The sequence below is a fragment of the Lepus europaeus genome, chromosome 1 (assembly GCF_033115175.1).
Source record: "Lepus europaeus isolate LE1 chromosome 1, mLepTim1.pri, whole genome shotgun sequence".
NCBI classification, from domain to species: domain Eukaryota; kingdom Metazoa; phylum Chordata; class Mammalia; order Lagomorpha; family Leporidae; genus Lepus; species Lepus europaeus.
In genome coordinates, this window is record NC_084827.1 from 4,163,094 (window position 1) to 4,190,257 (window position 27,164).

The following is a 27,164-nucleotide window of genomic DNA, read 5'->3' on the forward strand; positions in this document are numbered from 1 at the left end:
AAGAGAATCACAAACTAAGAAGGCTCAAACACCCCCAGCATGAAAACAAACAAAACTTACTAAGGCATCTGGACTTGGCTAGAATGATGGAAAAGGATGCTATTGAAACAGTTTTGCTAAATGTTCCAAGGACATAGAATGAACAAGAGGAAAGTAAAGCCTACATAACAGAGGTGCTCCCTCGGAAATCTGCCCTGACTCCCTCCACAGTCATGAGTCAGAAGAAGATAGAAGTCTACACTTCAAACTGATTTTTAAAAATTTTTTTATTTTTATTTGACAGGTAGAGTTATAGACAGTGAGAGAGAGAGGCAGAGAGAAAGATCTTCCTTCTGTTGGTTCACCCCCCAAATGGCTGCTACGGCAGACGCTACACCGATCCAAAGCCAGGAGCCAGGTGCTTCTTCCTGGTCTCGCATGCGGGTGCAGGGCCCAAGGACCTGGGCCATCCTCCACTGCCCTCCCGGGCCGCAGCAGAGAGCTGGACTGGAAGAGGAGCAACTGGGACCAGAACCTGGCGCCCATATGGGATGCCAGTGCTGCAGGCGGAGGATTAACCAAGTGAGCCATGGCGCCATCCCTCAAAATGATTTAAATATTCAATATTTAAACATTCAAGAGAGTAGCTGAGGATTGATGACCACCTAGAACCACGAGTCCAAAAGCTAAGAGAAGAAATGACAAGTGCTGGGAGACATGAAAAAAGGAGTTGATTGAAATCAGGAAAGAAATGAAAGAAAAAGACAAAATTGTCCTAGCAATGAAGAATAAAGTAAAAGCTGAGCAAGGAGAATAAACTCAACTGAAAATTCAGGAACAGCATCGAAGGCAGGGCAACAAGTAGAAGAACCAAGATGGCAAAAACAAGTAGAACCATCCAGAGAGACAGTGATTGTAGGAAGTGAGGCCTCAGCATGCATGCACAGAGGGTCTAGAACGGCTACCACGCTCTGTGCAGCAGCCAGGCCAAGCAGGTGTTCCCACAGCCTCCACAGACATGTCTGCACAGACCACCACGGTCACCCTTTCTCCAAGAGACCTCATGTCATTAAGGTGAATTCTGTGTTCTCCCATGACCAGGTATCTATTCTAGGAATCAAAGCATTAGGGCTGGGGTGGACATTTGGCCTAGCTGTTAGGATGCCACTTGAGATGCTCTCGTCCCATATCGGAATGCCTGGGTTCAAGTCCTGGCTCTGCTTCTGATTCTAACTTCTTGCTGGTATTGAGTTCCCAGCTCCTGTCTCCAGCCTTGGTCAGGCCTTGACCAGGCCTGTCCATTGTGGGCATTTTTAGAATGACCAGTGGGTGGGAGATCTATCTTTCTGCCTCTAAATTAAATAAATAAACTTTTAGATTTAAAAGCATTAAATCAACTGGAAAGGTAAAACCAACAACAGTTGAAATGAAACTCTTCTCAGCCCAGGTGCAATGCAGTCGTGCGATGTGTGAGTGACTCTGCAGTTCTCTAGCCCGTCTGCTCAGCCACAGCGTTAGGGAGCTTGCCTTGAATAACTCCAGTATCCTTCTAACTGTTCATCTCACCTCCTGTATTAAGCCAGGGGGAGCCCAAGCGCTAAGTTGTCCTAGCTTCTCTTCCAACAAGTACTTAAGCGTTATAAGGAGACCCCTTTTGCACTATGAGCAACCAGGTGCTGTGCTGGGTGATTCTTTGTCTCCTTCAAAGAGGTGAGTCCTGAGTTCAGGGAGCAAATTCCTGCTCCGAGCATGCCAAGCTCCAGACCCAAGCCTTTACCCACGGACAGAAGCATTGATTTCGTACCTGTGCTGCATTTACAGGTCTTGCTCTTTCTTCTCCAGGAACCACGGATGGTGGAATCAATCAGATCCCAAAGTACCTGATCAGAAAGGAAAAACAGGCTGTAACCTTGGAATGTGAACAGAATTTGAATCACGATGTCATGTATTGGTATCGTCAGGACCCAGGGCAGGGGTTGAAACTCATCTACTACTCACAAACTGTCAAAGATGTTCAGAAAGGAGACCTGGCTGAAGGCTACAATGCCTTCCGGGGAAAGAAGACATCCTTTACTCTTGCTGTGACATCAACCCAAGAGAACCAGAGGGCACTCTATCTCTGTGCCGCTAGTGTGAACACAGTGAAACACCACCCCCTCTTCTCCATGCATAAATGTGTCGCAAGCCCTGTTTCCCCACCAGGTGGCTCTTCTCGCCCAACATGCCCATTCGCAAACCTCCATCAAGCGTCCAAAGAAGCTGCTACCATCATTATAACTGATTGACATGGAACTTTGTTGGGGTCTTGCAAAGCTTCATTCATTCACAAAGCTGGTTTAGAAGTTATACACACCCTACACATATATACACTCATATTTATTTATCATATGTACTTACATATCTCTATATAACTATATCTGTCTCTCTATAATGTATATCTTGATATAAAGATAAATATCTAGGACCAGTGTTGTGGTGCAGTGGGCTAAGTCTCTGATTGCAATGCCTGCATCCCATATCAGTGGGCCAGTTTGAGTCATGACCTCTCCACTTCCAATTCAGCTCCCTGTTAATGTGCCTGGGAAAGCAGAAGAAAGTGATTCAGGTCCTTAAGACCCTGAAAATTGTGCAGGAGACCTGGATGGAGTTTCTGATCCAGACTAGACTAACCCTGGCTATTGTGGCCATCTGAGAAGTAAACCTGCAGATGGAAGATCTCTTTCTGTCTGTCCCTTCCTCTCTCTGTCAATCTTTCTTATTTAAATAAATAATTTAAATGTTTATATCTGTATTTTATAAGAAATATTTATTTCTTGGAAAGATAGTGTGACAGAGAGGGAGAAGGAGAAAGAGATATCTACCATCTACTGGTTCACTCCCCAAATGCCCACCACAGCCAGGATGGGGCTAGACTGAAGCCAGGAGACAGGAATTCCATCTGGGTCACTCACATGGGTGGCAGGGACCCAAGCAATTGGGCCATCATGTTCTGTCTCCCAGCCATGCTAGCAGGAAGATGGATCAGAAGTAGAGTAGCTGGGACTTGAACTGGCACTCTGATAGGCAATGTGGCTGTCCTAGCAGCGGTCCGAAACACTACTCCACAATGCCCACACCTATTTATCTGTCTTTGTCTCCTCATGTAGAGACAGAGACGTAGACTGAGGTAGATAAGTTGAAAATAAGATGTAGATAGATGATAGATTTATAGAGGGAGAGAGCCACATACACATGGACAGGTAGATAAACCAAGACAGAAGGAAGAGTGAAGAGAGCTTAAGTTCACAGTACAGAAACTATTTTTCTACTTTTCTGACCACTAGGAAAAATGAATGGAAAATTGTCTCTTCCTTAAAAATTATAAAAACCTAGTGTTTAGGGACATAGGTAGAAGACAAATACCAGAATCACAGTATCACAGAATGGTGCTTTAATCAGAAATGTTAGTAGCGTATAGGGAATAACACAGCCAATTCTGTCTGATGACATCAAGACGGGCTCCAACGAGACAGGGAATTTTAAGAGGAAACTGGAACGATGAGCAGGATATCACCAGATGGGCAAGCACCGAAAGGCTGAGTCAGGCTTAGGAACTATGAATGCAAAGAGTAATGGGGTAATATCAGAAGGGAAATATCAGCACTTTCCTCCACCAGAATATGGCCATGGGAGAACATTTGGAAGATTGAATGAAATAAAGTTTGGAGGAAAACTGAATTGCAGTTCTAGTGGATCTCCGTTGGCTAACTATGTAGAAATATACTGGAAACCGGTGTGAACATATTCAGGGCACTCAGGAGATGGTAGGGCTGGAGAGAAACATGTGAGCAACTGATCAGCAGACAGGTGCCAGGAAAACTCTCCCCATGATCTCCATGCCCTGTGTAGCTTTCGTTCTATTACGCTCTGACTGAAGACAAGTGGTGTTATTTCTTGGGGCTGTGTTTACAGTTGTCTCTCTGTACCTATGGAAGATTGATTCCGGAACTCCCCAAAGATATCCAAATGAATGCTCAAGACCCTTGTACGTCATGTTGTAATTTGCGTATATATTATGCACAACTTTCTGCGTACCTTGTCATATCTGGAGTGTTTATAACACCCACCACGATGTAATAGCTTTGTAAATAGTTAAATCCTGCATTGTTTAGGGAATAATGAGAGAGTCTGTGCATATTCAGTACAGATGCAGTATTTTTCTGAATATTTTTGAACCATGGTTGTTTACACACACAGGTGTTGAGCCCATGGATACAAAAGGTCAGTTTTTTTGTTTTTTGTTTGAACACATAATTCTGTATCTATAAATGGATGACAGTCTAAACCATCCACTGTATATAGGTAACATTTCTGGTTGAAGTACTTTTTAAAATATTCTTAAAAGCATCGAAGAACCCTAGTGCGTTCTGCTGTGTAGCCCTTTGTCTTCCAGTACAAGGACTATCAGGAGTCCCTGTCCAAAGTCTTGGCTCTAAGCATCTCTTCATATTCCGTCCTGGAATTTAGATTTCTTTTCCCAGGTATTCTGTGGGAACTTGACTTACACATAGTCAACCAGAGGCCAAAATAATAGAGAGGGGAAGAGACACTCATGACTGAATGGGATCTAAAACATGCTGAGGACATGGCACAATGAGATTCCACAGTCATTGAAACTCATGTCCCTGACAGCAGCAAGAAAGGCCCTGAGACTGGGCTGAAGCCAAGTGCCTTCCTGTGACTATGCAGCCCATGCTCACTGATACCTCTATGTCAGTCACTCTCTGACACAGACGAGGTAGCCATGGACAGAGGTGACCTATAGCAAGCTTTGCTTACCTACCCATTGCAGAAAAAGTACAGTTATGGTGTGAGTGGACCAATCTAAAGAGGCCCAACACAAAACAGAGAAAGATAACGCAGCCGCAGGAACACGCAAACGTGCTCCAACAGAAACTCTGGTGTTCACGCACTGCAATGGCTGTTCTGTTAGGATAGAAACTACTTCACCACAGTACAAATGTGATTTGAAGGGCTAGATCTTAATCCCAACGTTTTCGTTAAAAGCTACACACCTTAGAGAAACAGAACTAGCCATTAAGTGAAAGCACGACCATTAGGCTGTTAGAAAAATGAAAATACAAAGATTTTGCACAAGATTTTTGGCTCTTTTTTATTATTATGTATTTCCAAGATTGGTCCATGGAAATAATTATCCCAGCATGTTCAGAGCAGAAATGATTCTTTACTCCTACTAGAATGTTTCCATTTGCCAATACTTCACCTGATCTCATCACAGTAAAATAACTTTGATAACTTGAATTAAATTATCCCCATAACCCTCATAGTGACTTATATAGGAACATGTACACTAAATAAATACATGTTTAGACTTTGTTAAAAATATTTTTGTTCATTTAAAAGGAAAAGCTACAGAGAGGCAGAAGTAGAGATAGAAAGAGAGGGGTCTTCCATCTGCTGGTTCACTCCCCAAATGTCTGCAATAGCCAGAGCTGGGCTGATCTGAAGCCAGGAGCCAGGAGCTTCTTCCAGGTCTCCTGCTTGGTTGCAGGGGCCCAAGGACCTGGGCCATCTTCTACTGCTTTTCTTGGCCATAGCAGAGAGCTGGATCGGAAGTGGAGCAGCCAGGACTAGAACTGGCGCCCATATGGGGTTCTGGCACTGCAGGCAGTGGCTTTATCCACTATTCCACAGTGCTGGCCTCCATTTTTAGAATTTTTGTAACTAAGTCCATCAACATATGAATGGGATTATCATGAGACCAGCATCTCCTTGAGAACATGAGGAAACGTCTTCATCATGACTATGGCCTGGCATTGCTGACATGTCTGGGGATGTCAACCTGTAAGTCTAGTGATTGACAGAGCTGAGTCGTCTTGTTGCGATTGCCTTGGGCACTGCGCAGAAGCAAAGAACCGACATGAATGTCATTCAGTATCCAGAACAAGCCCTTCTGCATAGAAGCTCCCATGCATCATCTCCGTGTTCTAGGTCTGAGCGTGTAAGCTGAATGAGGAAGATTCTGATCTTTTTCAGCAAGCAGGCTTCTGTCAGGGAGATGAACACATCTCACATCAATGGCAAGGAGCACCAGCAGGGGGCAGATGAGGGCACCCTGCGTGTTCTGTGATCAGGTACCCCACCCCTGGGACTGGGAGAGGAAGGTGGAGTGCGCTGTCCTACAGGTGTGAGGCCGCCACTGAAGATGCTAACGCTTCTGCTGCTTCTGGGGCCTGGTATGAGCCCTGTTACACCTGGGAGCCCGTGTCTGTGTCTGTGTGTGTGTGTGTGTGCAGGAAGGAAGGATTGGTTGGCCACTGTAGATTGTTTATGCTGATCACAGGACATGGAGTGTCCATTATTCCTGGGGGTAAAGGGTAGGAGCCACCAGTCAGTGAAGATGGGGCTGAGGAACCCCTCGGGTGTGAGAGGAAGCATGCACTAAGCAGGCAGAATTCTCCAGGAACCAGGAGGAAGGGGAGGGAGCGAGGCTGAGGCTGTGTCTGACCCTGCTCATGTTGTCCCCTTCCTGCTCTCTGACCTCTGTTTCTGCAGGCTCTGGGCTCGGTGCTCTGGTCCAGCAGAATCCCAGCAGGGCTATCTGTAAGAGCGGAACCTCTGTGAAGATCGAGTGTCGTTTTGTGGATTTGCAGGCCGTAACCGTGTTTTGGTATCGTCAGCTCCCGAATCAGAGCTTCACGCTGATGGCAACTTCCAATCAGGCCTCCGACACTGCCTATGAACAGGGTTTTACCAAAGCCAAGTTTCCCATCAACCATCCAAACCTATCCCACTCAAGTCTGGAGGTGACAAACACACAGCCTGAAGACATCGGCTTCTACTTCTGTGGCGCTAGTGACACGGCGCTGGGCTGAGATCTGAGACCTCGGCAAGAACCTTGGTGGCCGCTCGGCTCCTCCCCACACACCAGACCCCGGGAGGGAGCGGGTGGAAGGAGCTGTGAGGATGGAAACCACAGCTTCTCAACTTGAAACACCTGAGTGTTGGGGGCAGGGGAGAAATAGGAAGAGAAGGGAGAGGAGAGGAGGGGAGGGGAGAGGAGAGGAGAGGAGAAGAGGGGAAGGGAGAGGAGAAGAGGGGAAGGGAGAGGAGGGGAGGGGAGGGGAGAGGAGGGGAGGGGAGAGGAGGAGAGGGGAGAGGAGGGGAGGGGAGGGGAGGGGAGAGGAGAGGAGGGGAGGGGAGGAGGGGAAGGGAGAGGAGGGGAGGGGAGGAGGGGAAGGGAGAGGAGAGGAGGGGAGAGGAGAGGAGAGGAGAGGAGAAGAGGGGAAGGGAGAGGAGAAGAGGGAAAGGGAGAGGAGGGGAGGGGAGGGGAGAGGAGGGGAGGGGAGAGGAGAGGAGAGGAGAGGAGGGGAAGGGAGAGGAGAGGAGAGGAGAGAAGAGGAGAGGAGAGGAGAGGAGGGGAAGGGAGAGGAGAGGAGGGGAAGGGAGAGGAGAAGAGGGGAAAGGAGAGGAGAAGAGGGAAAGGGAGAGGAGGGGAGGGGAGGGGAGAGTAGGAGAGGGGAGAGGAGGGGAGGGGAGTGGAGGGGAGGGGAGGGGAGAGGAGAGCAGAGATTCTGGCTGTGGAGTGTGGAGGAGGCACAGTACATGCCTAGCAGAAGGGGAACAGAATTGGGCCTGAAAAGTGGCCACCTGCCATTGGAAGATCCCTGACAGGGATAAATCCCGGATGTTTGCCCTGACCCTGCCACGTGTTTGTCATGTGTTCTTGGATACAGCTACCCTTTATCTTCCAGGTAGCTCTGAAGACACTTCTGCAGATCACCATGTGTTTTCTGTGGTCAGCCTTGGTGTTTGGCTCTGCAGAACTATCCGGCATAATCTTGTCACCATGCTATGCCCCTGAGATGAGAGGATGGTGACCAGCCAGGCAAAGAGCTACTCACAAAAGAGTTTGACAATGCCCTCCACAGAACTTTGAGTGATGAACGGGCAGGTGAGAGTAGGGAACAGGAACAGAATAGCCCCTCTCCACACCTGGGACAAGAGCATCTACAGAGGAGGTGGCTGTGAGCGGTGTCGCAGAGAAGAGAAGGCCAGGGAACCTGTATGGAAGGCCTCGGACAGCAGGGCTGGTCGACTGGACTAGAAACTTCTGCTGGAAGATATAAGGCAGTTAGTGGAGCAAGGAAGGTAGGCCATTGAGAAAAATCCCTTCACAGGGGACACCAAAGGACTCCATTGACCACACCTCGGATTAACCCAATAGAAAATGAGCAAAAGATAATAAGATATCTTAATAAAGAAACAATATGTGATCCACAAACATGAAGAGCTATTTTGGCTTCGCTTGTGATCAGGAAAATGTGAAGCAAGATACAATGACAGATCCTTTTAAATCCATTTTGTTGTTGAAATGGAAGTTCAGAAGTGTGAGTTCAGATTCACAGAGTACTTACAAGTTACTGGTGGGGGCAATAGTGACACAGTCTCGTTGAACTGCAAAATACACAGTATATTAAGAGCTGGAGGAGGACTTAGCCCCAGGTAAACCTGTCAGTTATCACCTGAACAGACTGCTCCACCTGTTTTGTTGTTGTTGTTGTAAGGACCTAGGTTTTATGCCTTTCTTCATTGAGTATATGCAGAAAATCAGGTCTATGAGACAAATTTAGTTAAGATTCATCTTGTTGTTCTGTAGTAAGAGGAGAGCGCATCTTGTGGCAAATGTCAAGTGAGGTCACAGATGACCAGGGGCTGCATCACGTGCTGGCATCCCTGTGTGGCCCATTCGCAGGAGGACACAGGCACTGGGTGGTGACTTAGCTTCCTATCGCATGCCTGAGACATCAGGCTGACCATTGCATCCAGTTTTGCTCTGTGTGGCTGGAGCCCGTGTGCCTTAACTGGGAGGTGAGAGGTGGCACTAAAATGACTGCCAGGCCTCCTCACAGCACAGTCACTGGCCCATCTCAGGGTCCTGCAGTCCCATTTCATTCTGGGCATTCCATTAAGTTCACAAAACCATTTGGAAATGCCTTGCCATTCTCCCACATAGCTGAACAGTCCTGTATCCCATGACCCAATGATTCTAACCCTAGGTTTATGTGAGAAGAAACTGCTGCCTGTGTATCAGAAGATGGGAAATGCATGAGATCTTATTAATCTTGTTCTGTGGCTCATAACACAGTCATTACTTGTCTATGTGTGGCTATTTATTTTATTCTATTTATTTTTTTAAAGATGTGTTTATTTATTTGAAGTCAGAATTACAGATAGAGAGAGAATCTCCCATCCACTGGTTCATTCCCCAGATGGTTGCAATGCAAAGGCTGAGCCAAGTCAAAGCCAGGAGCCAGGAGCTTCATCTGGGTCTCCCACGTGGTATCAGGGGCCCCAACACTTGGCCATCCTCCCCTGCTTTTCCCAGGCCATTATCAGGGGCTGGATAGCAAGTAGATCAGCCAGGACACAAACCAGTACCTTCCTGGGACTCGGCTTCCAAGGCAGCAGCTTTACCCCTTACGCCACAATGCTAGCCCGAATCTGTTTCTTTAAACAGAAAATGAAACAAATAAGTGCAAAGATTAGAAGGGATTAGGGGTGTTGAAAGAGAGCATGTAAGAGCATTGCCTAGTGAGAACCAGTGGAATAATGGTGACTCCTACTGTCCTCAAACGTGAATCCATCACTGAGTCATTTACCGTGAAACCAGTGGGCCTGCATCCCTATAAATCCTTTGCAATGGAGAACAGAGGGCATAGACATCAAGTGTGAAAATGGAGGCGAGCAGAGAAGACCTTGCCCGTGACCAAAGAAGGACAGAAGGGAACCAGATGGAACTGTTAGAAGATAAACACATTACTATTTTGAAGAGTTTAGGTGTGCAAACATCAATTCATTTAGGCAATGCCAGACCACAGCTGCTTTGGCCTCCAACAAGGGCTCACCAAGGGACAACTTTTATAATATATTTTCAGACACAAGACTAAGAAAATATGTAACTGGTTAAGGAGAAAGTTCTTATCTAATCAGATGCTAGTTGGTGGTTTTTGATTGGTTAAGTATTGTTCATGGATCTCAGTTTTCTTACACAAGAACTCAAGAGCACTAGTATACCTTTGTCTAATGGCCTCCCGAGCAATTATTTAATAGAGCCGATTCAGCCTCGGACATGGTGACTTTATTTTGTTATTGTCTGTTCAATGTACCACTTGGAGTGAGCAACTTAGCCTGTGTTCATTGCCATCTAAGCCACGGGCACATAGTTGTATGTCCCTGCTCCAGCAGCATTTTCAGCCTACAGAAGAGAGCTAGCAAAATGCTCTTTTTAAAAAGGATTTATGTATCTATTTTGAAAGGCAGAGATGGGGGAGAGAGAAAGACATCTTCTATCAACTTGCGGACCCCTCAAATGGCTGTAACAGCCAGGACGGTGCCAGGTTGATGCCAGGAGCCAGGAACTCCATCCAGGTCTTCCAGATGGGTAGAAGGGGCCCTTGTGCTTGAGCCATCATCCACTGTCTTCCCAGCCAGATTAGCAGGAAGCTGGATTCAAAGAAGTATAGCCAGGGCTTGAACCGGCACTCTGCTATGGGATGCTGGTGTCACAAATGGTAATTTAACCTACTCCGCCACACTGCCCACCTCACAAAGTACTGGTTAAGTGTTCTAGTGCTTCCTTCACCAATGGCATGGAACAGGTAAGAGCATTTAAGTCTCTGACATGAAATACACTGAGAAAGTGGTAGCTTCCCCATCCCGTGCGGCCATTTACTTCCCTCTCCCACATTCAACGTAATAGAATCCCAGCATCAGCTAGCATGGATGAGTGCTGTGTGTGGAGCTGCTTCTCCCATCCAGCTGACTATTAGAGACATCCCACTGCTCACACGTGTTACCTTAGGGGGATATGGCCATAGCATCAAACAATCTGATCCAAATTTGTGTTCTGTCCCTCCCTGGACCACGGCCATCAAAGTAAAACCCTACAACATTTCCTCCAAATTGCTGATGTAATTCTTTGTAACATTTTCTTTGTATACTCTGATTTTATACTCTGCTCTTGTGGCTATGTGGTATTTGAAATGAAGTTCACCTTTGAGATATACTCTGACCTCTTCCTCCCCAACACACTTTCTCTCTCCCTCCCCGTCTCTCTCCCCCCCACCCTCAGTGGGAGCCTATGTTCTCCAATAATAGACATGCTGGGTGAAGGGTCCTTAACCTGGATGCCTGCCCTCTATATTCTTGGAAAGCCCCATTTTGAGTGTTCATTTCTAACTCAATACCCTACCCTACACATACATGATTCACAAAAAGTGAGGCAACTGGCAATGTAAATCAATAACCCACAAAAACAGTTTCTGGGATTGGCCTAGAAGAATCTCAATCCAATTGCCACAGTACATACAAAACCTCAAGTGTCTGATGGTAATCCCTTGGTCAACCACTTCACAACTTCATACCACGTCTTCCATTTCTTCCATTCTGGAATAGGAAAACTCCTTTTGACTGATCAATTGTTAATGTCAAGTCACGTACTCGATAGACATTTGAGAGCCTATTATCTGTAATCCACTTACTGGTACTATTTTTAAAAGACAGTTCAGATTCTTTGTTTTACCTAATAAAGATGAACTGTGACTAAATCTTTGAATGTCTGCAGCCCTGAAATCATATATTAATGCTTATTATCCTATTAAGAAATGTTAGGAGAAAAAAATATTAAATATTATTCCTTAATACTTTACATCAAGATGAGCCAGAATTAATTAAGTGGGACTGGGGGTAATGAAACAAATAGAAGCACATTTAAGAAACATGAAAGAACCAGCGCAGAATTTTGCAGTCAAGACAAAAGCTGGTGTGTTCTATGAATGGGAGGAAGTCAGCAGTATGGCAGGAGCAGAATGGGGGGGGGGGGGGAGACTGGGTAGGAAGATTTCATACCAGTCAAGACTTTATAAACCAAGGTGAATGAATCAGAGTTGAACATAAAGTTGAATAGAAAGCATTGGGGTTTTAAACATCTTATTCCTATAGTAATCAGATAAGCACATGTCACCTTGGCTATAGTGTGAATAATGGACAGAGCAGGGGAGACAAAAACATACCTCTATTTCCTTAGTGTTTTCCTCTGGGCCTTAGATTAAACAGATTAGGGGCTGACATTGTGGCCCAATGAGTTAAGCCACCACTTACAAACTGCCACCCCATGTTGGAGCACAGGTTAGAGTCCTTGGCTGCTCTGCTTCCAACCCAGTTCCCTCCCCTGCTAATGCCCCTGGGAAAGATCCCCACCAGCCATTTGAGAGACCAAGATTGAGTTCTTGGCTTCTAGCTTCAGCCTGGCTATGCTGTGGCTATTGGGCTATTGTGGCCATTTGGATTTTAGCCAGCAGATGGAAGATTCTCTCTCTCTCTCTCTCTCTCTCTCTCTCCTTCCCTCCCTACCTCCCTCCCTTTCAAATAAATAAGTAAATCTTTAAAAAAAAGGGAATTAAGCAGATTAACAGGAGATTCATAGGCAAATTTATTTAATAAAGATTTCACACAGCACTGGGGCCCTCAAAGGGAACAAAGACCCACTATGCAGTCAAAATTGAACATTTATATCCTGAGTTGGACAAAGCAGTGACTTGAGAAACCATGACAAGACACAACTGGGTTGGACTAGGTAGTTGGTGGGATATAGAGAGACCAGAAGAATAAGGGTTAGCTTAACAAGGACTTGTTGTCCAATTTCATCCAACCACCATGTCTCGCCCTTGATATGAATGGTGCTTTCCTTCTGGTATAGGGAGGACGACTTCCATCTGCAAGACCATCTGTGTAGTCATGAAGACATTAATCAAAACCACAAAGGATATGTTTCCATGAAATTTGACAAAAAATCTAAAATACAAATGGAAATGAAGTAAAAGAATAGGCAAGATAGAAGTGTAAAATGAGGTGAATTCTCCTGTCAATTGTCAAATTATTTCAATATTTAGGATAACGAAAGAGACAGAAATAGATGACTGGGAAATAATGGTAGAAGAAAAACAAGCCCATGTGTGTATATATATATATATATATATATATATATATATATATATATATAAATTTAACAGAGGGTAGAGCTGTCATTGCTGATACATGGGGATGATTTGGTATCCAATAAGTTATCCTGGAACAAGCAGTTACCCACACAAGGAAAGATAAATTTAAACCCTTCCTCACAGCTTAAGTCAAAATGGATTAAGTGCTTAAATGCAGATTCAAAATGTTACAGATTTTGGTTAAAATGTGGATGTGCACACACACACACAGAGAGAGAGAGAGAGAGAGAGAGAGAGAGAGAGAGAGAGAGAGAGGAGTTTTTCTCCATGAACTTGGGCTATGGAAGAGAACTTCCTACAAATCATTTTAAAGGCACACTTGGAAGAAAAGAATGATACAGTTTACCAAATAAAGAAACTAAAGAGAAACATCACAAAGAAAGTGAAAACATAAACCATAAATTGCAAAGGTATTAATAACACATATAGATGACAAAGGTTGGGTATTTAGAATACATAAAAAATAATTATAATTTTTCAAAATGAAATGTTGGCAAAGGGCAGTTAACACTGGCACTCTATAAAGATAAACCTTGTCTTGGGAGGAGTGCCAGTGTATGTTGCATATGGTGGCAGTGTATAGAAAATGGAAGTAAACAATTAATTTAGCACTACTAAATCTTGAAATTCATGCATTCTACAAACTGAGTTGAATGATTAATTGTCTGAGATAGAAGGGAAGGGACAAAATAGCCTTGTTAAAAGCCAATAAATAAATCACATTATTATTTAAAAGATTTTATTACAAGAAGACGTTATTAAAAATAACTTCTTACAAAAAGAGTGAAAGAGTGAGTCTTGGAAGAAAATGATTGTAAGCTAAAATTCACATCGGTTGTCTTCACTAGATACTGCACAGCCTACCCTCCCACAGCCCCACGGGAGGGGCAAGGGTGAAGCCCATGGGCAGTGATGATGTCACAGGGAGGTGACCGCTGGGGATGAGAAAGCCTTCCAGGAAGAGCCGCCTGCCACTCCTCTCCTCCTGCACACACCATGCACCACGGTCTGCTCTGCTGGGTGGCCCTGTGTCTCTGGGGAGCAGGTCAGTCCCTGCTCTGCACCAGCACATTCCAGTCCCCCTGGCTGCTAGGCCTCCTGTGGCCACTCTCCCAGGCTCCCTCAGGGCATTCTCCTCCAGCTTCTGTCTCCTCCCTCCACAGGCTCCATGGACACAGAGGTCACCCAGACTCCCAGACATCTGCTCAAAGGAAAGGCACAGACAGCAAAGATGGACTGTGTCCCTGCAAAAGGGCATATTCATGTTTATTGGTATCATAAGAAGCCAGAAGAAGAGCTCAAGTTTTTGGTTTACTTACAGAATGAAGAAATTATTGAGAAAACAGACGTGATCAATGAGCGATTTTCAGCTAAGTGTCCCAAAAACAAACCCTGCAGCGTGGGGATCCAGTCCACTGAACTGGGGGACTCGGCCCTGTATTTCTGTGCCAGCAGCCAATCCACAGTGCTCAAAGTTCGCTTTTCTTTGAACACAAACTCAGCCTGACCCAGCTCAGGAAATGAGAGGTGCATTCGGTTGGTAGAAAACACCAGAAACCAAACTTGAAAGAGCATAGGTCTGAAGGAAAAAAAGTTGTAAATGACAGCCCAATGTGAACCATAAGGAAAAACAGAGGATGGGAACAGAAACTCAGGAAGGCGAAAGCAGGCAAAAAAGAGGGTCACGATGCCGGGTACAGAAAAGTGCACAAGGTAGACCAGAACAGCTCTCTCTGTCTCTCTCTGTTTCTGGATTGTAACAATCCAGAAAGTATACATTCATACATCATGTATGTGTGTTGCACATACCTCATTCTGTGCTTCTCACCTGGGAAACCCATGTGTTCAAAGTAAGGAGGATGAGCCCGTGGACCCTGACCTGTCACCCAGCACATATTGACCTGGACCCAGCCCATCTTAACGGCTTTCATGACTGCTTCTCACAGCTGTGCAGTGCCCTGGAAACTTAGCTGAAGCTCTCAGCAACTCCTGTTCCCTGGAATACTCCCACCAAGCAATTGTTAAAGCAACATCATAAGTCATATGATAAATATGATAAAATGCATGTACTTTAAGTGACGGTTTAACTGAATTTTTAAAAATTTTTTTAATTTTTTTGACAGGCAGAGTGGACAGTGAGAGAGAGACAGAGAGAAAGGTCTTCCTTTTGCCGTTGGTTCACCCTCCAATGGCCGCTGCAGCCAGTGCACCGCTTTGATCCAAAGCCAGGAGCCAGGTGCTTCTCCTGATCTCCCATGTGGGTGCAGGACCCAAGGTGCTGGGCCATCCTCCACTGCCCTCCTGGGCCACAGCAGAGAGCTGGACTGGAAGAGGGGCAACCGGGACAGAATCCGGCAGTGTGCTGGCGCTGCAGGCGGAGGATTAGCCTATAGAGCCGCGGTGCCAGCCCTTTTCGCTGAATTTTAAACACATGTGGTTGCCATGACAATCAATGACAGATTTCCCCAACAGTTCCTCTGTGTGTTTTTACTGAGATGTTGGGTTAGTGAAAAAGGTTTTGTTTATTTATTTATCTAATTTATTATTTAAAGGGATAAATGAGGGAAAGAGAAATAGAGTATGTGTGTGTGTGTGTGTGTGAGAGAGAGAGAGAGAGAGAGAGAAATTTTGCATCTGCTGGGTCACTCCCTAAATGGCCACAACAGCTAGGTCTGGGCCGTGCTGAAGTCAGGAGCCACGATTCTCAGGTTCTTTAGCCACCATCTACCACCTCCCAGCACGTGATCATGAAGGTGGATTGGAATCGAAGGTCTTCCTAAACACTCATGAGGAATGTCCTTGCTGAAACCTGTTTTCCACCTTTGCACATCGGTTTCCATGCCTCACTCATTGAGGCTGCCTCAGCGTATTCCACCTGAAGGCAGTAGCCACAGCACCCCGTGGGAGCTCACAATGTCAGTCCCTCCTCCCAGGAGACCCACCTGAGTGCTAGTACCCTTGTGCTCTCAATATGCGCATTCAAACACTTCTGAAACATTGGGGAACCTGCAATGTGCACAGTAACATGCAGCATTCTTGTTTCTAAAAATAAACCTGTGACAAAAAATAAAGGGTGAAGTCACCATGTCAACACGAGACACAGGGCGCACAATTGGACGCATCAGCTCTGCCTGCCCAGTCTTCCCTCTGCACTCGCGACCCCTGCAGGCTGCATCCAGCAGGTCTGCAGACTGGTGCACTGGAGGCCAACACACGAGAGCACAGAGGGTACCAGGGCACCTTGCCACTGATGCTCAAGTTCAAATGTGATGTGGAAACTCCAGGTTTTTTTTGTGGTAAAGATGCATGCATCCCACACCAGGGGATGTGGATTCAGTACCTGCCTCCTGACTCCAGCTTCCTGCTACTACAGACCCTGGGAGGCAATGATGGCTCAAGTCATGGATCCCTGCAACCCACATGGGAGGCCTGGAATCTGTCCCAAACTTTGATCTGGTCCAGAACCGTGAATAACTATTGTATTGAATAGCTGTCTTCTCAAATGAAAAAGAACGACAAAAGTTACCACTGGCTTATGATTACCTGGACATGATGAAGAAAGAAAAATGGAATTTCTAACTGTGACACAGACTAGAAGACCAATGAGACAATTTCTCTTTTAATCGTCAAAGACATCAATTTCATTGCTTCTTTTATGCACAACATGTTTCCTGGTCGTCCAATATTTAATTCCTAAATGTAAAGTAGGTGCTATGTGATTATGAGTGGTACCAGGGTGCTTCAAAGTGCTAACAGAAAATGTACATAAAAGGTGTGTATTTTAGTACAAAGAAAGTGTGCAATCTTTGCATATCATACACTGAAGTGTATGATCCATGGCCAGAGATAAAAAGAGCCAAATAGCAATGTTAACCAGCAAATAAATGAACAACATGAAAACGATCTTCATTACAAATAGAGTGAGGATAAATGAAAAAAAAAATCAAAGTAGCCTAAAATTCTCACCAGTTGTCCTCTCCAGCTAAAACACCCCCTCCCCTCCCACAGCCTAGGACATGTGCGGGGCCCACCTGCAGGGCAAGGGTGAAGCCCATGGGCAGTGATGACGTCACAAGGAGGTGACCGCTGGGGATGAGAAAGCCTTCCAGGAAGAGCCGCCTGCCACTCCTCTCCTCCTGCACACACCATGCACCACGGTCTGCTCTGCTGGGTGGCCCTGTGTCTCTGGGGAGCAGGTCAGTCCCTGCTCTGCACCAGCACATTCCAGTCCCCCTGGCTGCTCGGCCTCCTGGGGCTGCTCTCCCAGGCTCCCTCAGGCCTTCTCCTCCAGCTTCTGTCTCCTCCCTCCACAGGCTCCATGGACACAGAGGTCACCCAGACTCCCAGACATCTGCTCCAAGGAAAGGCACAGACAGCAAAGATGGAGTGTGTCCCTGCAAAAGGACACAGATATGTTTATTGGTATCGTAAGAAGCCAGAAGAGGAACTCAGGTTTTTGGTTTACATCCAGGATGAAGAAATCATTGAGAAAACAGAAATGATCAATGAGCAATTTTCAGCTCAATGTCCCAAAAACAAACCCTGCAGCGTGGAGATCCAGTCCACTGAACTGGGGGACTCGGCCCTGTATTTCTGTGCCAGCAGCCAATCCACAGTGCTCAAAGTTCACTTTCCTTCGAACACAAACTCAGCCTGCACCCAGCTCAGGAAATGAGTGGTGCATTCGGTTGGTAGAAAACACCAGAAACCAAACTTGAAAGAGCATAGGTCTGAAGGAAAACTGTAAATGACAGTTCTAGGTAGGACGTTAGGAGTGTTTGAAATAGAGGACGCAGCAGAATCTCAGAGAATGGGGAATAAGGCCACCAATGGGTTCCCAGGTCCCAGGGCACAGGATACCAGGCAGGGTATACCACGACACCTCTATCTGTCTCTTTGGTGATTCTAATAATGTTTGGAAAATAATCGTCCTGTGCCTCTCAGCTGGGAAGGCTGTGCACTCAGGAGTAAGGATGGTGAGCACATCAGCTGTGTCTTTCACACGGACCCTGAGCCTGTGATCCCGCACATTTCCTTACTTGAGCTTGTCACGCCTGCCCTCCAAACCTTCAGACGTTCTCAGCAACTCCTGTCTCAGGAACATGCCAGTCATGTAATGTGTAAAAGCAGCTGCACTGATTCATAAAATACATGAAATTAAATGCACCTGCTTTAAGTCGGTGCATTTCAACGAGATTTGAAAAAATTGTGTACTCATGTGATTACCATGACATTGCAGATTTTAGCAAAAGTTCCTCTGTGTGTCTTTTCTGAGGTCTTTGGAGTTTGAAAAAACATTTGTTTATTTGTTTACTTATTTAGAAGATCAGTTGAGAAAAACAGAGAGCGAGAGCAAGAGAGAGAGAGAGAGAGCGCCATCTGCTAGTTCACTCCCCAGTTGGTCACAACAGCCAGAACTGGGCCACACTGGGTATTAAACCTGGGTGGTAAAGTACTTGAGCCATACTCAGCTGCCTCCAAGGTTTATTAGCGTCGAGTTAATGGAAGTTAGTGTTCTTTGTTACTTTACTTTCAGTATTGTTTCATAGTTTTTATTATTGTGGGCTGCATATATTGTTAAATTTTGCCTACTTTTTCCCAAGTATGTTTCAATAAAATTTTCATGAATGTACCTTTTAAACAATCATAAGGAATTTACTTACTAAAATATATGATTCTAAGTTTTCACCTCAGTTTCAGATTCAGTCTTTAAATGCCTTGGTGTTACTCAGAAGTCAGTGATGGTCAGCAACCTCATAGAACTCACAATGTCAGCCCCATTTCCCTCCTGAACCACCTATGTGCTACTGCACTTGTGCTCAACGGTAAAATAAGTGCATCCAAGCATTTCAGATACGCTGTGAAACCCCGGCTAGGTGGACATTAAGATGAACATTCTTTGGTTCTAAAAACAAACCTATGAGCTAAAACTTAAAGTACGTATTCTGCATTTCAAGAAGGTGCCACGGAGTGAAGAATCTGGGTGCACCTGCTCTTCTGGCCCAGTCTGTGCATTCTCCACTCTCCTGTGGCCCACATCCATCAGGTCTGCTGTCTGACAACACTGGAGTCCAGCTGGGAGAGGCTGTGCTTTGGGTAACACAGGGGATTTGGGGGCTTTGCCATTTCTGCTCCATTTTGTTGTGAACATAAAATGTACTAAAAAATAAAGTTCACATAAGTAGGTGGTTAGCTAGCAGTTAAGGATACCTGCATCCTTTATCCGAGTGTCTGGATTCAGTGGCACCTGTATCAGATGCCGGCACCGCAGGCAACAGCTTTACCTGCTACACCACAGCAACAGCCACCAATACTTAAATCTCAATGTAAAGTTACTGATATGTAATTCATAAATTTTGCAGACTCTGTGGCTCGTTCAACTGTAGTTATGATATTTAATAGAAAATGGGCAACAGAGATATTTATTTAAGGGGCCAGCTTTGTGGTATAGCACATAAACTTCTACCTGTGGCTCCTGCATCCCATATGGGTGCTGGTTTGTGTCCCAACTGCTCCACTTCTGATCCAGCTCTCTTTTAATGACCTGTGAAAAGCAGCAGAAGGTTGCCCAAGTGCAGGGACCCCTGCCACCCATGTGGGAGATCAGATGAAGCTCCTGACTCTTTGCTTCGGCCTGGCCCAGCCCTCGCTGTTGAGCATTTGGGGGTGAACCCGTGAATGGAAGATCTCTCACTTGGTCTCTACATTTCTATCTATAACTCTGACTTTCAAATAAATAAATAAATCTTTAAAAAGGAAAAGATGTTTACCACAACACAAAGAGATTTGGAAAGCTATGTATACTCTGCCTGGAATTGCATAACTGAAGACATCAGATGGAAAGAGGGAACAAAATAGCAATATTGAAAAGCCAAGAAATAAATAACATGAAAATGGCTTTAATGCAAAAAGAGTAAAAGATTTCATCACATGAAGAAGGAGGAAGTGGGCTAGAATCACACCAGTTGCCCTCTCCAGCTAAAACACCCCCTCCCCTCCCACAGCCTAGGACATGTGCGGGGCCCACCTGCAGGGCAAGGGTGAAGCCCATGGGCAGTGATGACGTCACAGGGAGGTGACCGCTGGGGATGAGAAAGCCTTCCAGGAAGAGCCGCCTGCCACTCCTCTCCTCCTGCACACACCATGCACCACGGTCTGCTCTGCTGGGTGGCCCTGTGTCTCTGGGGAGCAGGTCAGTCCCTGCTCTGCACCAGCACATTCCAGTCCCCCTGGCTGCTCAGCCTCCTGGGGCTGCTCTCCCAGGCTCCCTCAGGCCTTCTCCTCCAGCTTCTGTCTCCTCCCTCCACAGGCTCCATGGACACAGAGGTCACCCAGACTCCCAGACATCTGCTCCAAGGAAAGGCACAGACAGCAAAGATGGACTGTGTCCCTGCAAAAGGGCACAGTTATGTTTATTGGTATCATAAGAAGCCAGAAGAAGAGATAAAATTTGTGGTGTACTTACAGGATGAAGAAATTATTGAGAAAACAGACGTGATCAATGAGCGATTTTCAGCTCAATGTCCCAAAAACAAACCCTGCAGCGTGGAGATCCAGTCCACTGAACTAGACGACTCGGCCCTGTATTTCTGTGCCAGCAGCCAATCCACAGTGCTCAAAGTTCGCTTTCCTTCGAACACAAACTCAGCCTGCACCCAGCTCAGGAAATGAGTGGTGCATTCGGCTGGTAGAAAACACCAGAAACTCAACAACTCTCATAAATCTGAAGAGAACAAACTGTAGATGACAACTCTAGGTGAGCAGCATGTGGTATGAATGGGGAAGAAAGACTACAAAGCGGCTCACAGTTCCCAGGGTACAGGATACCAGACAAGGTATTCCAGGGTCTCTCTCTCTCTCTCTCTCTCTCTCTCTCTCTCTCTCTCTCTCTCTGCTAATAGCCTTCATTAACATGTGTAATTGTGTTCTTTTCTCCTAGGAAACCATGCATTCATGGGTAAGGTGGATGAGCACAACAGCCCTATCTTTTACATTGACCATGACCCTGTGACCCAGTACAGTCCTTCACCTGGATGCAGTCCGCAGTCAGGGTTAGTGACTGCTTCGTAGAGATGTGCCTGCCCTGCGACTCAACAGAATCCATCAGCAATGCCTACCTCATGGAAAACTCCCACCATGCAGATATTAAAAGCTACTCTTTGAGCCATACGATACATGAAAGAAAATGCATCTACTTTCAGGGTAAACATCAATGCATTTTGACAAATTGTTTACTCATGTGGCTTCTGTGACAATCAATTAGATATTCTCCATCCGTTCTCATGTGTCTCTTCACTGGGGTCTTTGGGTTTCTTAATTAGATTTAATGATTGATTATTTAACTGATTTGAAAGGCAGAGACAAAGAGAGATCTCCCATCTGCTGATTCACTACTCTAACGGCTCCAACAGCCAGAGTTCAGCTGAGCTGGAGCCAAGAGCCAGGGACTCCATCTGATCTCCTACAACGGTGAGAGGGACTCAGACACGTGAGGCACCACCTGCTGCATCTCACACATTAGCTACGAGTTGCATCGCAATTGGAGGTTTGTATTAATTTTCTTCAGTACTACCTCAGTTTTTAACATTAAAAATTTGGGTACATTTGTCCCGTTTGTTTCAATAAAATTATCATAAATGTACTTTGTAAACTCTCAAAAAGAATTCACTTACTTGGCCGGTGCCGCAGCTCACTAGGCTAACCCTCCGCCTTGCGGTGCCAGCACACCGGGTTCTAGTCCTGGTTGGGGCACCGGATTCTGTCCCGGTTGCCCCTCTTCCAGGCCAGCTCTCTGCTGTGGCCAGGGAGTGCAGTGGAGGATGGCCCAAGTGCTTGGGCCCTGCACCCGCATGGGAGACCAGGAGAAGCACCTGGCTCCTGCCATCGGATCAGCGAGGTGCGCCGGCTGCAGCGCGCCAGCCACGGCAGCCATTGGAGGGTGAACCAACGGCAAAAGGAAGACCTTTCTCTCTGTCTATCTCTCTCACTGTCACTCTGCCTGTCAAAAAGTAAAAAAAAAAAAAAAAAAAAAAAAGAATTCACTTACTAAAATATATTCTTACAAGGTTTAACTTCAGGTCCAGATCCCCCTTAATGTCTCGGTTGAATTCTCTGCCGCAGCCTGTTGCACCAGGAAGCAGTGACCACCAGCAACCAAACTGAGCTCCAAGTGTCAGCCTTATTTCCTACAGAAACCCCCTAAGGGTTAGTGCTCTTCTGCTCTAAAGTAAGACATGCTCACTCAAACATTTCACAAACCTTGGGAATCACGCAGGGTATACATCGACATGAGGCTCTATTGCTTCTGAAAATAAACCTGTGAGCTGCAGAATTAAAGGGTGTGTTCTAACCCAAGCACAGGACTGGGAGTGAACCAGTGCTGTTCTGGCTCCCCTTGTAGCCACACCCACCAGGTCTGCAGTCTTAATGGAAGGTCAACATCAGGGAGGCAATGAAGGGGGCAGTAGAGGGGATTGAGAGCTCCCTCTGCTTAATTTTGTTGTGAACTTGAAAATGTTATTTAAAATACAGTTCACTAAGATAGGCAGTTGGCCTATCCCTAAAGATACACGCATCCCATATCATAATATCAGTTACAATACCTGGCTCCTAGGCTGGTGTTGTGGCAGAGCAGCTTAAACCACTGGCTGTGATGCCTGCAACCCATAAGGCGGATGGTTCCTGTCTCAGCTGCTCCACTTCTGATCCAGCTCCCTGCTAATGGCCTGGGAAAAGCAGCGAAGGTGGGCCCAAGTGCTTGGCCCCTGTCATACACATGATATACCCACATGAAGATCTCGGCTCCTGGGTTAAACCTGGCCCACCCTGGCCAATGTGGCCATTTGGATAAAAATCTCTCTCTCTCTCTCTCTCTCTCTCTCTGTTTCTCTCTGTTTCCACCTCTGTCTCTGGAACTCTGACTTTTAAATATAAACATGCCTTAAATAAATCTAGCTGGCTCCCAACTCCAGCTTCCTGACAAGGCAGGACCCAGGAGGCATCATGGTGGCTCGAGCAGTTGGGTCCCTGCCAACCACACGGATAGCTTAGACTGTGCTACCACCTCTCAGCGTTGGTCTGATCCAGACCACATATGTTACAGGCATTTCATGAGTGAACTGGTGGACAGGATCCCTGTCTCTCTCATGGAAAACAGGAGCAAGAACCACAAAGGGTGTCAGGCTTGTGATTACATGGACGTGAAAGAGAAAGCAAAATGGACTCAAAGCATAACCTGGATTACAAAATCCCAGAGATAAATTATCTTTTCAACAAGCAAAAATAACTCATTTTATTGCCCCTATTCATGCATATGTATTTGTCATAAATATCCTTTAAGTTTTCCTATTTATTTCTTAAATGAAAGTAGCAAGGTCAATGATTGGTGAAAGTGTGTTTCAACTGGTTAACAGAAAATGAACACGAAGATAAGTTTACTTTAGTACAAAGAAATTTTGAAACACATGCATACAGTGCAAAGATTTCATTCATTAATGATTTCAGATGGAAAGAAACAAATAGGCAATGTTACAAAGACAACGCAAAAATGACAAGAAAATGAGCAGATGAGCTCATACAAAAAGAGTGAAAGAGTAACTTACAAAAAGTTGGAAGTAGCTGAAACTCACACCAGTTGTCCTCACTAGCTGAAACACACCCTCCCCTCCCACAGCCTAGGACATGTGCATGGCCCACATGCAGGGCAAGGGTGAAGCCCACGGGCAGTGACAACGTCACAGGGAGGTGACCGCTGGAGATGAGAAAGCCTTCCAGGAAGAGCTGCCTGCCACTCCTCTCCTCCTGCACACACCATGCACCACGGTCTGCTCTGCTGGGTGGCCCTGTGTCTCTGGGGAGCAGGTCAGTCCCTGCTCTGCACCAGCACATTCCAGTCCCCCTGGCTGCTCGGCCTCCTGGGGCTGCTCTCCCAGGCTCCCTCAGGGCCTTCTCCTCCAGCTTCTGTCTCCTCCCTCCACAGGCTCCATGGACACAGAGGTCACCCAGACTCCCAGACATCTGCTCAAAGGAAAGGCACAGACAGCAAAGATGCACTGTGTCCCTGCAAAAGGACACAGATATGTTTATTGGTATCGTAAGAAGCCAGAAGAAGGGATAAAATTTGTGGTGTACTTACAGGATGAAGAAATTCTGGACAAAACAGAAATGATCAATGAGCGATTTTCAGCTCAGTGTCCCACAAACAAACCCTGCAGCGTGGAGATCCAGTCCACTGAACTAGACGACTCGGCCCTGTATTTCTGTGCCAGCAGCCAATCCACAGTGCTCAAAGTTCGCTTTCCTTCCAACAGAAACTCAGCCTGCACCCAGCTCAGGAAATGAGTGGTGCATTCGGTTGGTAGAAAACACCAGAAACTCAACTTGTAAGAGCATAAATCCAAAGGCTAAATTGTCAATGACAGCTCTAAGTGAGAAGAATGGGGTCTTTAGCATTCACATGGGTACAGAAATCTACAGGCTTGGGAAGGAAGGCAAAAAAATTGCCAAGGGTATGTGATAGCAGGCAAGGTATATCAGAGTGCGCTCTCTCTCTCGCTTGCTCTCTCTCTCTCTCTCATTTCTAACAGTCTTTATTAACATGTATAATTCCGAATTTTCACCTGGGAAAACTACACATTTAGGAGGAATGATGATGAGCACTTCAGCTCATCACATGGACCCTGACCCTGCGGTCCAGTGCACGTCCTTCACCCAGACTAGCCTCTCCTTAAGGGTTGAATGGCTGCTCCACACAGCTGTGTGTGCACTGGAAACTTGTCAGAAACTCTCAACAACTCCTGCTCCTGAAATAAATAATAATGCTGAAATAAAAATCCAAGAGATTTTTTAAAATCAACTTTATTGATTAATATGATACATGAGTCAAAATACAACCACTTTAAGTATAAATTTCACTGGAATTTGACAAATTGTATACTCACGTGACTACCATGACAATCAATTATAGGTATTCTCCAGATGTTCTCCTGTATCTCTGCACTAGGTCTTTGGGTTAGAAAAAATGACTATCGATGATTTGAAAGGCAGAGTGACAAAGACAGACAGAGATGCTTCATCTGCTGTTTCTCTCCCCAAAGAGCCACAGAGCCGGGACTGGGCATGGAGCCAAAATCTCCATCCTATCTCCCACATTGGTAGCAGGAACTCAAAAACTTGAGCAAACAATTGCTATGTCTCAGGCACATTAGCAAGGAATTGGACCTAATTGGAGGTTTTTGTTAAAGTTTCTTTCAGTACAACTTCACAGTTTTTATCATTAAAATTTTTGCATGCTTTTTTCCAAAGTTTATTTTAACAAAATCACCGTGAATGTACTTTTTAAACATTCCTAAGGAATTTACTTACAAAAATATATTCTCACAAGGTTTCACATCAGGTTCAGATTCTGCTTAAAATATCTCTTTTTGGCCAGCACCATGGCTCACTTGGTTAATCCTCCACCTGTGGCGCCGGCATCACATATGGGCACTGGGTTCTGTCCCGGTTGCTCCTCTTCCAGTCCAGCTCTCTGTTGTGGCCTGGGAAAGCAGTGGAGGATGGCCCAAGTGCTTGGGCCCTGCACCTGCATGGGAGACCAGGAAGAAGCACCTGGCTCCTGGCTTCGGATTGGCGCAGCACTGGCCATGGTGGCCATTTGGGGAGTGAACCAATAGAAGGAAGACCTTTCTCTCTGTCTCTCTCTCTCACTGTCTATATCTCTACCTGTCAAATAAAGTTAAAAAAATTTAAAATGTCTCAGTTGAAGTCTGCCTCTGAAGGCAGTGATCTCCAGCGACCACACTGATGCTCACAGCGTTGGCCTCAAGTGTTAGAGCTCCTCTGCTCTATGGCAAGCTATGCTCATTCAAACATTTCACGAAACTCGGAAATCCTGCAAGGTACACATCGAGATGAGGTTGAGGTTTTTTGTTTCTGAAAATAAACCTGTGACTTTAAAAACTAAAGGGCGTATTCCACATGCAAGCACATGACTTAGAGTGAAGCATTTGGGTGCATCGCTCTGCTGGCCCAGTCTACGTTCTGTTCTCCCTCCACCTGCAGTCCACATGCATCAGATCTGCAGCTGTACAGCACTGGAGGTCAATATGGGAGTGGCTACCCATGGGGCAACAGTGGGCATGAAGAACGGTCAGTTATGCTCAACTTTGCAGTGAACAGCAAAGTGTTCTGAAAAATACAATTTATTTAAGTAGGCAGTTAGTCTGGCAGATACAGATGCCTGCCTCCCCTATCAGAGGACCTGGGTTCAATACCTGGCTCCTGACTCCAGCTCCCTGGGAGGCATCACTGATGGCTCAATAGCTCCCGGCCATTGCAGTGATGGGTCCCTGCCAACCACATGGGAGGCTCAGAATGTGTTCCCACCTGCGGGCTTTTGTCTGATTCACACACATGTGTTGGATGCATTTGAGGGGTGAACTGGTGGATCTCTGTCTGTCTCACTCTAATAAAAAAAAAACACACAAATAATAATTCAGGCTTAGTTACATGAACATGGTAGAGAAAGTAAAACAGAATCTGAAAGTGTAACATGGGCTAGAAAGTCTCAGCGATAATTCCTCTTTTAAACAAACAAAAATACCCATCGTATTGCTCCTCTCCATGCACTCATATTTGTTGTAAATATGTTTAAAGTGGTCCTGCATCTAATTCTTAATGTAAAGTAGCTCCTTTGTGATTATATAAGTTTAGCAAAGTCTTTGATGCAAATGTGCTTTAAATAGTTAATAAAAAAATGAATATGGAATTAGGTTAACTCAGTTCAAAGAAATTTTGAAATTCATGCATGATATACATTAAATTGTATGACTTATTACTTGAGATGAAAGGAAGATGACAAAATATGCTGTTAATAAGCCAATGAATAAATAACATGAAAATGACTTTAATGCAAAAAGAGTGAAGGTTTCATCACTTGAAGAAGGAGGAAGTGGGCTAGAATCACACCAGTTGCCCCCTCCAGCTAAAACACCCCCTACCCTCCCACAGCCTAGGACATGTGCGTGGCCCACATACAGGGAAGGGTGAAGCCCACGGGCAGTGATGACGTCACAGGGAGGTGACCGCTGGGGATGAGAAAGCCTTCCAGGAAGAGCCGCCTGCCAC

The 27,164-nt window shown here is 45.7% G+C and overlaps 5 gene segments (V, D, J or C); all 5 read left to right on the plus strand.

Moving 5' to 3' along the window:
- The window catches only part of LOC133757555 (T-cell receptor beta chain C region-like), a 142,936-nt gene that overhangs the window by 30,101 nt on the left and 85,671 nt on the right, over positions 1–27,164 (plus strand).
- On the plus strand, positions 1,580–2,264 carry LOC133746582 (T cell receptor beta variable 19-like). The segment is given in 2 exon segments: positions 1,580–1,689; positions 1,822–2,264. Coding segments are annotated over 2 exon segments (492 nt in total).
- Positions 14,037–14,547, plus strand: LOC133754607 (probable non-functional T cell receptor beta variable 23-1). The segment is given in 2 exon segments: positions 14,037–14,085; positions 14,204–14,547. Coding segments are annotated over 2 exon segments (393 nt in total).
- LOC133756260 (T cell receptor beta variable 16-like) lies at positions 20,184–20,711 on the plus strand. The segment is given in 2 exon segments: positions 20,184–20,232; positions 20,350–20,711. Coding segments are annotated over 2 exon segments (411 nt in total).
- LOC133757175 (T cell receptor beta variable 16-like) lies at positions 23,852–24,380 on the plus strand. The segment is given in 2 exon segments: positions 23,852–23,900; positions 24,019–24,380. Coding segments are annotated over 2 exon segments (411 nt in total).